Source organism: Dipodomys merriami, unplaced genomic scaffold (assembly GCF_024711535.1).
Source record: "Dipodomys merriami isolate MVZ:Mamm:240054 unplaced genomic scaffold, mDipMer1.0.p SCAF_13, whole genome shotgun sequence".
In the NCBI taxonomy this organism is placed as follows: Eukaryota; Metazoa; Chordata; class Mammalia; order Rodentia; family Heteromyidae; genus Dipodomys; species Dipodomys merriami.
The window spans coordinates 9,909,857-9,922,960 of NW_027202604.1; the positions used below are offsets into that span (position 1 = coordinate 9,909,857).

Sequence of the window (13,104 nt, forward strand, 5' to 3'; positions counted from 1 at the left end):
TTAAAGTTTTCATCTTAGAGGTCCTTCACTTCTTTGGTTAAGTTAATTCGTAGGTATTTTATTTTTTGTGGGGCTATTACGAATGGAGTTGCTGTCCTAATTTCAGCCATACTTTTCTCATTGTTGGCATACAGAAAAGCCATTGATTTTTGAGGGTTAATTTTATCCCCTGCTACTTTGCCAAAGTTTTGAATCAGCTTGAGTAATTTGGGAGTGGAGTCTATGGGCACATTTATCCTTCTTAAGCTACTGCAACAACTTCCATTCCTAATGCCTAATCTTCTTTCTGTTTTTTAACCTCTATAGATCTAGATCTAGTTTGTTAAAAATTAAAAATACTACGACTAATAAAAATAACCTCCATTAGTGATATCTAGATGGTCTTCCTGTGTCTAAAAGAAATTTTTCAAAACCTCCTGGGGGAGGGAAAGTGGGAGAAAACAAGGGAGGGAGTAACAATGTTCAACAAGAAATATACTCAGTACCTTACTTATGTAACTCTAACCCCTGTGTACATCACCTTGCAATCAAATAAAATTAATTTTTTAAAAAAATTTCCTGTAAGAGGCACTCAAATTGGCTAAGAATGTCTTCCCAAAACTTTCCAACAAGAGGATTCAATCAGCATTTTTCATCCAAAGATTGTACCTAAGTGTTTCTCTGAGAAGAGAAATCCTATGCATTTTCAGGTTTCCAGAAGGTGTATAACCCCGGAAACATTTAAAGCAGTGCTCAAGTAACCTAATTTGTAATATTTGGGGTCTATTTGATTGGAAATCATCAAACCTTATTCCAGGCTTCAGTTTCGTAGTGGACAAGGCATTTAGTCTTTCCATCTTAATAGCAGTGTCCAACAAACCTTTAGTTCAGTGTGAAGAATCCTAGGAGGAGTCAGGACACAAAGCTTCTGCTGGAACTTCTACTATTTAAACTTGATGGATGATGTGGGAAGGGTGACTCATCTCCTTCAGCTACTGCTTCCTTCTCTCTGAAGTTAGGGAATTGGATAAACTTTGACTTCAATCCTGGACCTGGAGACCTTTAAAAACTCTGGACCAACTGGTGTAGGAAAGTTTTTTTTTAAGGCTCTGGATCTTCAGGTGCTGGTGGCTCACACCTGCAATCCTAGCTACTCAGGAGGTGAGATCTGAGGATCACAATTTGAAGCCAGCCCAGGCAAAAAAAGCCATGAGACATTTATCTCCAATTTTCTACCCAAAAAAAGCCAGAAGTGCAGCTGTGGCTCAAGTGGAGAGCACTAGCCTTGTGCAAAAGAAGTTAAAGGAAAAGATAGCACTCAGTCCCAGAGTTCAAGCCCCAGGACTGGCAAAATTTTTTAAATTAAAAAAACCCTCTGGATCACTAGACCCCATACTCTACCAGATAATAAGACCTGACTCACTCACTAGAGTTAGCAAGTTGGAATATGGTTTTATTTTTTTAAGAAAGCTCCTTAAAACATTTTCTCATCAGCGAGGTGTAGAACACTGTACATATTCTTGGGTCACAGCTAATTTTAAAATACTAGGATTCTATTAAACAAATATTCCTTACATTTTGTTGAATTTTGATTGGCCTTAAAGATTATCTATTAGAATAAAGATACAGATTTTAAACATGAGTGATTCATATTATATATAAATGAAAGTATTCAGAGAACTCAGAGCTGGAAAATTACCAATCATATAAATACATGTGGATACTATATATATTTTTTACTGTGGTCTGTGTATGTTCTTGTATGTGCATATGTGCATGGATGTATGTATGACATAGATTTAATTTGCTTTGACCATCTTACCAGTCATTTTTAAATCTGCAGTTACCTTTAACCCTGATAACAGCCAACTATTTTCCTACTCCTAGTCAGTTACTCCCTTGCAATCTTCAGCAAGTCACTTAACTCTGTCTAGGCTTTTATTTCCTCCAAAAAGAAAAAGAAAAAGAGCTTACTAAACCTTTCTCACCACAATGAGAATTACTGAAAAGCATTTACCAGGCATTGTACTTGATATCATTTACTTATCACACAATAAATGCCTAACTAATTAATGGGAAATAGGGTGATAATAACTATGTATTCCTTGTGAGAGCTTGTCAGCAGTACCAATATTACCTGGGAGCTCACTGGAAATAGACAACCTCAAGTCCCATCCCAGACTTCCTACATCATAACCTGGGGTTTAAGGAGATCCCTCAGTGATTCACATGCATGTGGACGATTGCGGAATACTGCTATACTAAAACAATGGAGACTCAGCAACTTGACAGACCAGTAGTAAGGCAGAGAGCAGGGAGCAGATCCAAATCCGATAACTGTCAGTGCACCCTCTCTCTATACCCCCACCCCCGACCCCGAGTTGTCAGGTTGTCTGAAACCCATTGTTCCTTCTCTACAACTAAGCTCCAAGCAGCAACCAAAACTCTTTTGAAAACATATTTTTGTGTCTACCAAGGTAGCAAGAGCACCATCACTTTGCTTGTTCTTTTTTCACGTTTTTAATTATTCAGCTGTCTCATTTGTCACTGTTTAGGGACTTATTACAAAACTTATGTCTACAAGGCTTCTGCTTAATGCATGTTCAGGCAACTAAGCAGATGTGGAATGGGTTGACTGTGCTGATAAGATTAAACATTCATGAAACATATATTTGCACAGCAATAATGATGCTGGCATTCATATAAATAATATCAGATAGATTCCCTGATCATCTTGGGGAGAAAAAAATGACGAGAGGGTGACAGAATTGCCAAGTATGTCTGGCTCACTAGGCAGATCATTTGCAAGTACATTTTTTACATGTGAATAAAATTATGTTAATTTATAGCATCTATTACCGCATTAAATTGAAAGAAGTATAATTAGGCAAAAAGAAACAAAGCAATGTTGATAATCCCAGAGGTATGTTTCTGGATATGTCACAATTTCTAGAGCTGCTTTGCATATCATGGGAAGTACATGTTTTAAATATATTCTTCTATACTCCTATAATTTGGTGTTATGTAATATGTGCCCTGCAATCCAAGTTTAAAGGATCTTAAGACCCATCTCCCCACCACACACATTTTAGTAACTCTGAAATTAAAACCTATCTTAGAGTTGAACATATATCTCTATTTGACTGACAACATTTTTATTTTTTGCAATCAACTGGGGTCTTGGATCCAATTAAAGAGGGAATTAGGATCTCAAGTATACTTATCATAGTCCACAAGAAACATCATAGTGAATAAAACAAAAGAAGAACGAGATACCTACACAGCATTCAAGCAAGAGGTAGAGTTAGGTAAATAAAAAGTAACAACATTAAATAAGATTCCATGAATGTTGATTTCACAGAGCCAAAGGGAAAGATTAGGGAGGATGAGAGAATTTAGTGATAAGTGTATAGAAGAATAAAACTAAAAGAGAGAAAAAGAAGCATCAAGATGGAAAATATGATAATGCTGTAATATGACCTTCTGTGGTAAACATTCAACCTTTTCTTTTTATTACACATACTGGTTAATCATTGTTCTAGAAGGCAGGGTCAGGGAGATGTTTTCAATGTCTTTCAGAGGTTTTTTTATTCTCTTTCTCTTTTTTAGCCTATGTCACCTTCACCAACAAATGCTTCATGATGATTTTTCTCTTTCCATTGCTCCCTTCATTTCACTTGGACCAAAGAGGCTTCAATGATTGCTAAAACTTTTGTTTGTTGTTTCAGGTGATATCAAGATTATCGAACAAATCAACAGTCTCACAGGTATGGCTTTTTCTAGACAGTGAAATAGTTATCAGAAATCTGGAGGATTTCCAAAGTATCTGTCTTCCCCTTGAAACTTTACACATTTATTTTTTACTTTCTCCAATTTTCTTCTCCATATGAGATGCACTGATTTTCTTGAGCTGAAGGATACCAAAACCTGCAAGAAAGTATTGAAGTTCTGAAGTGCTGATCTTAAGAAGCCTTTCATTCTTTATTCACTGTCATATATCAACAATGTTTAGATAGATAGATTATATATATATGGATCTGAGATATTTTAGATGTAGTTTTATTTAAATGCTTAAGACAATGCCCACTTTTAAGAACCCTCTACTTCTTTTTGGGGGGGATCGGGGGGGTCCAGTCATGGGGCCTGAACTCTGGGTCTGGGCGTTGTCCCTCAGCTCTTCAGCTCAAGGCTAGCGCTCTACCACTTGAGCCACAGAGCCACTTCTGGCTTTTTTTTTTTTTTTTTTTGCTTATGTGGTGCTGAGGAATCAAACCCAGGACCTCAGGCATGCAAGGCAAGTGCTCTACCACTGAGCCAACCTCCCAGCCCAAGGACCCTCTACTTCTATAGGAAACTTTTTAAATTTTTACTTACTGTTATTGTAAAGGTGATGTACAGAGAGGTCATGGTTATATACATCATAAAAAGAGTACACTGTCACTCTTCCTTTCCTCTCTCCCAGTTTTCTAAAGAAAACTTTTGATTCATCATTTTTGCTAACTTGACTTTCATTAATGAGAATCCTATAAGCCTAGGAAGAGCTCTTTTTATTGCTTTGTGCCCTAGAACTCAACACCTTAGCTGCACAAGCACACGCATGTTCACACACACACACACACACACACACACACACACACACACACACACACAAACACGCAAAATAGATCCCATTGCACATTGATAATTTATTGACAATAGTGCAAGTAAGGCAAACATTTTAGGTTCACACCAAGGAACTTCTTAGAAGGTCCTAACACAAGCCACTTCTTTCAACCAGGCTTCTCTCCAGAACTAGCTGCCTTTTCTCTCTCATCTCTATAAATTCCTCCTCATCAAAAGGAAAAGGGTTCCTTACATTTCACCTCTCTGGGCAGATAGCTCTTCTCAAAGCAGCCCCTACTCTCCCTCATACCTTTCTTTATTCTCTCATTCATGAAGAGAAAATAGGATTTTTATGGTACCTGTTTTCCCCAATTTCAATTTCTCACCCTTTCATAGACCTGTGAAGGTGAAGATCTCTCCTAATGATATAACATCCTTGACTTAAAAATAATCTCCTCTAGAATTGAGACTGAAGTTCCTTTACATTCCTAAAAACCACCAGAATTACAATAGTTTAAAAAAATGCTTATTTCTCTCTTGTTGAAAAGTCTAGGCAAGGAAATACTCCTAGTATATCACTAAAGTACCTGAATTTCTTCTTTCTGCTTCATTATCCTCAATATACCTTTCTTTGAGACCTCTTCATTCTCCAAAGTAGTTGTTGAACAAAACTCCATTCATTTCATCCATATTCCAGTGTGGATACCCAAGAAATGAGAAAGAGTAAGTTAGATGCTCCCTTGTTTCTAGTAGCCTCTCTAAGGGTCTTCAAATCATATCCACTTACATGCTGTCATCCTAGAACTTAGCCGCATGGCCAAACCAACTGGCAAAGGAAACTGGAAAGGTGATTTTTGATTGAGTGCATTGCTAATGTTTTGTTAATTGCAGAAGAAGGAACGATTGTGTTTAAAAAAGAGAAAGTAATCAACTTATTCTGACATAAATGTGTGTTTTCAGAATCTTTTTCCTGATAATCTTTGCAAATGCAAGCACTTATTCTGCTGTTTCTTTGCACATGTCTAAGTACTTCATTTCCATTATCTAACACCCCATATCACGCTCACACAATTCCTAATTTACAGATGAGGAAATTAAGATCTTTTTAATTTTTTATTGTTATAATAAAGGTGATATACATAGAGATTATAATTAAATATGTCAGGTAAAGAGTACATTTTGGTGGGGGGGTCCGGTCATGGGGCCTGAACTCTGGGCCTGGGCGCTGTCCCTCAGCTCTTCAGTTCAAGGCTAGCACTCTACCACTTGAGCCACAGAGCCACTCCGGCTTTTTTTCTTTTTGCTTATGTGGTGCTGGAGAATCGAACCCAGGGCCTCAGGCTTGCAAGGCAAGCACTCTACCACTGAGCCACCTTCCCAGCCCCAGAGTACATGTTTTTTCAGACAATGTCATCCCTCCGCTCACTCTCTCTCAGTTTTTCCCTCTCATCCTCACTTACAAGTTGTATAGTTGATTTTCAACATAGTGTCTAGGGAATTGCAACTGCTGCATTGGTTCACCCTTGGCCCCTCCACTTTCGTGCCATCCTTGACATCCAAAAGACAGATCAATGAACAAACAAAAGAAAAAGAAAAACAGCAGCAAAGAAATAAACTTTGTTTCCATTTCCTCATTTTGGTTTCCATATTACTTTATATGATCAGGTAGGTATTGCATCTTTGTGTTCCTCTCCTTAAAAGTTTCTGCATGGCAAAGAACATAGCTAACAAGAGAAGATTTTTTTTAAATAATTGTACACCTATGAAAGTTTCAGCTAGTAAAGGACAGGAGCTGTAGGACTGTGGGACCAGAATCCCAGGCTGACCCTAAGACCTGGTCCTGCATCCTCTCTGGTGAAGCAGATTTGACTAGTCATGTGTCAGTTTGCAGTGGTTTTTCCAGCAAAACATTATAAATCAAATGTAAGGTTCCTTTAGCTCTGACTGTATAAACTCCATTGCAGTCCTGAAGGCATCAGCTAGGAAGACCATCCAGGGATGGGTCAGATGAGAAGGGAGAGCTCTGTAACTGAACTTCTTGAAAGTGTAGCACAGGTGAATCCTGCTTTACAAGGAAAGAGATCATTCTATATAGGTGGCCTGAAGAAAGAAACTGGGCCTCCTGCACAGAGGCTAGTATGGGGCTGGATGTTTTTAAAAATGTAGTCAGATGCTGGTGGCTTATGACTGCACTCTTAGCCACTTAGAAGGTTGAGATCTACCTGATCGTGGCTCAAAGCTAGTCTGAGCAGAAAAATCCAAGAGACTTCACCTCTAAAATAACTAACCAAAAGCCAGGTTGAATGTGTAGTTCTAATGATAGAGGGGTAAGCAAACAAGCAAGCTGACTAATCACAAGGTCCTGAGTTCAAACCTCAGAGATACTACTAATAACAATTATTATATAATTGTATATAATAAAACCTTTATAATATATGATAGCATATAATATAATAACTATTATTTAAGTCTTGTCAGCAATGATGGCAGGTACAGGTAGAATAACTAATTGTTGTTATGAACACTGTCTTCTGCCTTAATTACAAGAGTCAGTTTCTAAGAAACTAGTCCAAGACACTAAGACTCCTTGCCATAAAAAACAAATATGGAATTTGAACAAAATTATAGAAGCACAAACACTGAACAGTTATTAATCAGGAAATTCTATTAAAGTCAGTAGAGAGTTCTTGAAACAAAAGAATGAATAAATCATCAATGGAAGTGTAAACAGAAATCTAATTAGAGAATGTACTCAGTGTTTTTCATTTCTTTGATAAGTTTGCCCTGTTGTGTGTTTAGCTGGGTGAGCGAAATTTTCTATTATACACTGCTAGTTTGCAAATGTTCCCCTGCAATCCATGTGGGTCCAATTTTTGTTAAAGCAGAGAGTTGTAAATGCTCTGCAAAATAAATAAAAGCAACACCATGACTTTTCCAATAAAGAACTTCTGGCTTCTCCATTAATTAAAATAATCACAGCTAGCTGGGATGAAGAGTTTAGGAACACCATTTTGGTCAGAAATGTTGAGCCATCAAGACTGCTATACCAAACAGCTTTCATAGGTAAATCAATAGCCCTACTTAGCAGCTATCATCTAAAATGAATGGGCAATTGCTTGAATTCACCCCAAGTTTTTAGTTGTGTCAGTTATGACAACTGCTATAATCATGACAAAGCCCAAATAAACCAATGAATTAACTGTGCATTGAAGTCAACCTGTGAGACTTTACATAATCATCTTAGTGATTTTCAGTTCTCAATCATATTTTTATTAGCAATTTTGATAATCAGTGTTTAAGTGATTTTATCTTTAAATAAAACGGAAGCACAGAAAAGCAAATTGGCCTTTTGAGGTGAATTGAACTCTGGATAGGCCCCCAAAGAAGCCACATCAGAAACAAAGCAAAAAACATACTTTTCCAGTGACTCGTCAGGTCCACTATTTTACCTCTTTCTGGCTTTTCTGTCCTGGTTCACCCTCATGTCAGCTATCTTCTCCTATCTCCTCTCATCTTCTAAGCCTCCAGGATTCAATGACTCCAGTCAAGAGTCCAGCAGTCCTGGGGAAGAGGAGAGTTGGCAAGATTACTTTTCCTTCTTCTTCCAAAACTTGTCAAAGAGAGTCACCTAGTTCATTCTTGTTAATAAATTGTGAGAATCCAGAATAGGAAGCAGAGTAGCTTAAGGATGCTTCTTTTTTTTCCCTGTCCAAGGGTTCTAAAATAGGAATGTTTCAGGGCCTGGGGCACTGTCCTTGAGCTTCTTTTGCTCAAGGCTAGCACTGTACCACTTGAACCCCACTTCTGGCTTTTTCTGAGTGGTTTATTGGACAATTAGACCTTAGAGTCTGCACTGGCTTCAAACCATGACCCTCAGATCTCAACCTCTGTGTAGCTCAGATTACAGGTGTGAGCCACCAGCACCCAGCAGCAAGATTTTTGCTGTTGAGGATAATACAGTTTTGCCAGCTGACCTTCATGGAAAGTTGCAGTAAAGACCTTATCATTTTAAATGACAAAGCTTAAGAGTTTCACTAAAACTGAAAATACGTTCATTCTTAAGATAGTATTCCATATACTATTACAAGTGAGCAGCTGAGTGAACTCTAATCAGAAGCCTATATGAATGCAGCACCTTTCATAGTGTTGTCCACCAACAGTCTAAAAGACCAAAGAAGAAGAGTTGGGGAAGGGGGTAAAACCAAGCAAGAAGAGAGGATTCACTTGGAGATCAGAACTGAGAAAAAAAAACATTCAAAAACTATACACAGACTTCTGTTTTTTAGGGAGTAGTAAATCTTTTAAGTAATTTTAAGTAATTCCAATGGGCCTGCAGCATGAATGATGCACCACCACGTAAGAAGTCTGTTCAGTTTGTGCTAATCTGTGTTATCCCTTGATTTAGTCAGAGCCGAAGGGAAATGGCAGCATCAACAAAAGACTACCATCCATCGTGGAAGATGAAGAAGAGGAGGAGGGAGAGGAAGAGGAAACAGCCTCCCTCTCTCCCATCTATACAAGGAGATCCTCCTCTTCACTCAGCAAGAAAATTGGAGGCAATAAAAGCTACCTAGGATTAAGCTTAAAGCAACTGGCCTCAGGGACAGTGCCATTTCATTCACCTATCCGAGTCTCCAGTTCAAATTCCCCACAAACCAAGCAGGAAGTCGAGCTCCCTAACCATGGTAAAAAGAAAGAAAAGAACTTGAAATTGCAACTTTCCACTTTGAATAGTACTGGACCTCCAGATCTCAGTCCAAGGTACAAATGCATGTCATATAAGTCTTTCCCAGGTGAATATGATTCCCTTTTGTAGAGATTAGGGGGTGCTTAGCAGATTTCTCAGCCTATCCACCACATAGGATCATAGACTAGATTTTTCCTCCTTCCTGAATTGTGTGTAGAACTTTTAGTACATGCACAGGTATGCATATGTGTGGCATGATAACAAACAATTCTATCAACATTCTCAAAAGGATCCATGAAATGTTCAGCATCTCTTAAAACCTCCCTTTACATTCATTTAGCTATCTTTTATGTTAAATGTATAATCACTGTAAATGTAAAATACAAATGCAAAAAGAAGCTATTGACTTCTTTCTACGTTTCATATACTACTACATTCTGACTATAATTTATAAATTCATTATGAAAAGTAAAAGACATGGTACAAAGTCTATTATTGTTATTGTCTTTACATTTGATCTCTTCATAGAGCAAAGACTGCAAATTGTTAAGAAAATAAAATGTTGATTTTCATTTTCCATTATTATGATTGTGGATAGCTGAAGCTATTTCATTGCTGATCTCTTGAGTAGGTCACACAGCTTTACTTTTTAGTTAAAATTCAATTTAGTAGCAACAAAAGTTACAGAGAATGTAAAATTATTCACTTGGAAAATGTGAAAGGGCAGGCTATCATGCATAAAATCAATAGCAATTATCAAAGTCTCATACCAGCTGAATAATTAAGAGAAGCAAAAATTAATATTGAGTGCTTTATATGTTCATGTACTTTGCTAGGTAATGTCATTCTTCTTACTTTATTTATTCTTTTTGAAATCCCAGAAAGTAATGTATGTTATTTCTACTATAAATTTGTAAGAACAAAAAATCAGATTTTAAATATTCTGTCCAAAATCTTAGATGTTAAGAACTGAATATTAGATTCAAATCACTCTTTTACTTGTAATCAGGTGCCCTTTCTGATATACTACATATTTAACCTCTTAATGGGCACAATTTACCCATTAAGCCAATTAGGAAAAAAGTAAGCTAAGAAGATTTAGCAAAAAGTATGTGACATTAAGTTGGCAGGCATTCGTTTGGAGATAGTAATTTGACAACTGCTTCTCTTCATCTTAATTATTTATTAAAAGGATAACAAAATAAATTTTAAATAAGAGAAGAATCAATCAGTGGCCAAAAAGAAAGATTTATGGCTGGGCATTGGTGGCTCATGCCTGTAATCCTAGCTGTAATCCTAGGATGCTGAGATCTAATGATCCCACTTCAAAGTCATTCCTAGCAGGGAAGTTCATGAGACACTTATTTCCAACTATCCAGCAAAAGACTGGAAGTGGAGTTGTGGCTCAAGTGGTAGAGAACCAACCTTGAGCATAAAAACTAAGGGATAGTGTCCAAGCCCTGAGTCCAGCCAGCTCTAGTATTTGGGGAAAAAAAAGACTTATGAAGAATATGATCTTATACTTACAAAAAGAATGTGTGTTCTTTTATGTATGGAAAAAGATTCTGAGGATATATGCTAGCATAGATGATTTTTATTTTCTGGTTTTGTTATGTTTATATATAATTTTTCTATCATAGATTCCTATTTTTAGTTAGTGAATTTTATATGATTTATCAAGGAAGATGAGAAAAATTCTGATACTAAATTAAATAGAATTAGTTAGTACTTCTATACATTTGTCCAAATCTAGAGTGAATTGGCCACAGATTTATTTTTCTGTTATTCTGGAGTCATTAAGCTACCAAGTTTTACTCAAAGCATTTATTTAATATCTGCTCAAGTAAAACAACTTCTGTGTATGCACATATATGTGCACTTTAACCTTGGATTTGAATCTGAATCTGAGTTTTGAATTTGATAATATGTAAGAATCTGAATTCTCCAACTTCAGTTTAGATATGCAATTTTAAATTGTCTAGTAGGAAAAAGGTGAATTTTGTTTTATATTTTGTATATCATATATTATTGGACACTGTATGTCTCAAATATTTTAAATGTGAAGACTATAAAAAATAATTACATAGGGATGAGCACTGGTGGCTCACACCTGTAATCCTAGCTACTCAGGAGGCTGAGATCTGAGGATCACAGTTCAAAGCCAGCCCAGGCAGGAAAGTCTGTAAGACTCTTATCTCCAATAAGTCACTAGAAAACTGAAAGTGGCACTGTAGCTCAAGCGAAAGAGTATTTGCCTTGAACTGAAGAGCTGAGAGACAGCGCCTAAGCCCAGAGTTCCAGTCCCACAACCAACAAAAAAATGTACATAATTTATACTTATTTTGTCATTTATTCTCCAAAATCCATAATATATGGTATATGTCCATAACATCTCAATTAACAGACTCTGCATACTAGGATCTTAGTAGTCATGCAAAACAAGTGGCTGGCATAGCACTGAAATATCCAGAATGTAAAAAGTTAACGTCAAACTTCTTAAAATCTTCTTGAAATACTAGAGTTCATGAATATAAATGCACAATGCACAACCAGTAGTTTCCTTTCTCTTATACAGAATTGTTGATGGAATCGAAGATGGAAACAGCAGTGAAGAAAGTCAAACTTTTGACTTTACCTCAGAGCGAATTAGATCAGAACCCAGAATTTCTCCTCCTCTTGGAGGTAAGTACATTGTTTAATCTTCCCTGAAGAATAATATGTCTTTTTAACTTGTATCACTTGACATAACAACTGTATTCCCATCTCCATATATTAAAATTCTACTAGTGCCACTGTCTTGAGTCTGAGTCATTTTCTAAGCTATTAAGGTAGGATTTATAGCAGCTTTCTGTCATTCTGGCTAGATGCTCTGCCACTTACGAACCAAGCTAAATTGGTCAGGAAAGTCAAAGGGTAGCTGTTTATCAGATAATACCCATGTTTTCCTATTATCAATTCAAACCAATTTACAAAAACATCACCTAAAGTAAATGCCATATTGCTTGTATACTGTAAGAACACTAATTATATTTAACCAATAATTCATTGATAAGTTATGTATTTGCAGTTTATCCAATAATAAACAACTTGAGAACAGTGTAAGAAACTTGGAAATTATAAACTATATGAGACACTAACTTTGCACAAAGGTGAATTAATAAGTGTTTCTTCAACTAAAGCTCAGGCCTCTGCCTCACTTTCAATCTTGAGTACATTGTCCATACAAAGAAATCTGCCACCATAATGAAGCCCAGAAATGACAAATGAAATTCAAAGAAGACACATTTGGATTAGATAAAGATAGAATAAGGAACAAAGGTCAACAGGTTTGATCCCAAATAATTACCAGCAAACTATTTTTGTTTTCTTTTCCTTTTGTCTTGTTTGTTCATGTATCTGTTTGGGTGAGGGCATGGGGAGACACAGAAATGGAGGGACCAAGTGTGAACACATACAGCAGTGGTACTCACTGGACACTATGTTGAAAATGAACTATACAAATAGTGAGTTGAGACGGGAGGGAAAAGCAGGGAGAGAATGAAGAAAGGAGGTGACACTGTCCAAAAGGGGAAAAGCAGAGGAGACAACAATGCTTCATAAGAAATGTATTCATTACCTTGTTCATGTAACTGTAACCCCTCCTCTGTACAGTATTCTCACAGTAGAAAACTTTTTTTAAAAAAAGAACTATATTCTTTATCTGACTGTAACTGTAACCCCTCTGTACATTACCTTTACAATAACAATAAGTACATTAAAAAATAATTACCAGCAAACTAATAGATGCAAGATTATTTACCTCTACCCATCCTCTTCTCCTCCTTCCATTGAAGTGT

General features: G+C 36.7%; 1 protein-coding gene across 1 annotated transcript in view; it reads left to right on the forward strand.

Annotated features, from left to right (window-relative positions):
• Positions 1 to 13,104, forward strand: part of Kcnh8 (potassium voltage-gated channel subfamily H member 8) — a 390,818-nt gene that overhangs the window by 354,171 nt on the left and 23,543 nt on the right. Inside the window, exons 12-14 of the mRNA XM_070018387.1 lie at positions 3,708 to 3,746; positions 8,987 to 9,342; positions 11,844 to 11,950. Coding sequence (XP_069874488.1) covers positions 3,708 to 3,746; positions 8,987 to 9,342; positions 11,844 to 11,950 — 502 coding nt within the window. The remainder of the gene's footprint in view (positions 1 to 3,707; positions 3,747 to 8,986; positions 9,343 to 11,843; positions 11,951 to 13,104) is intronic.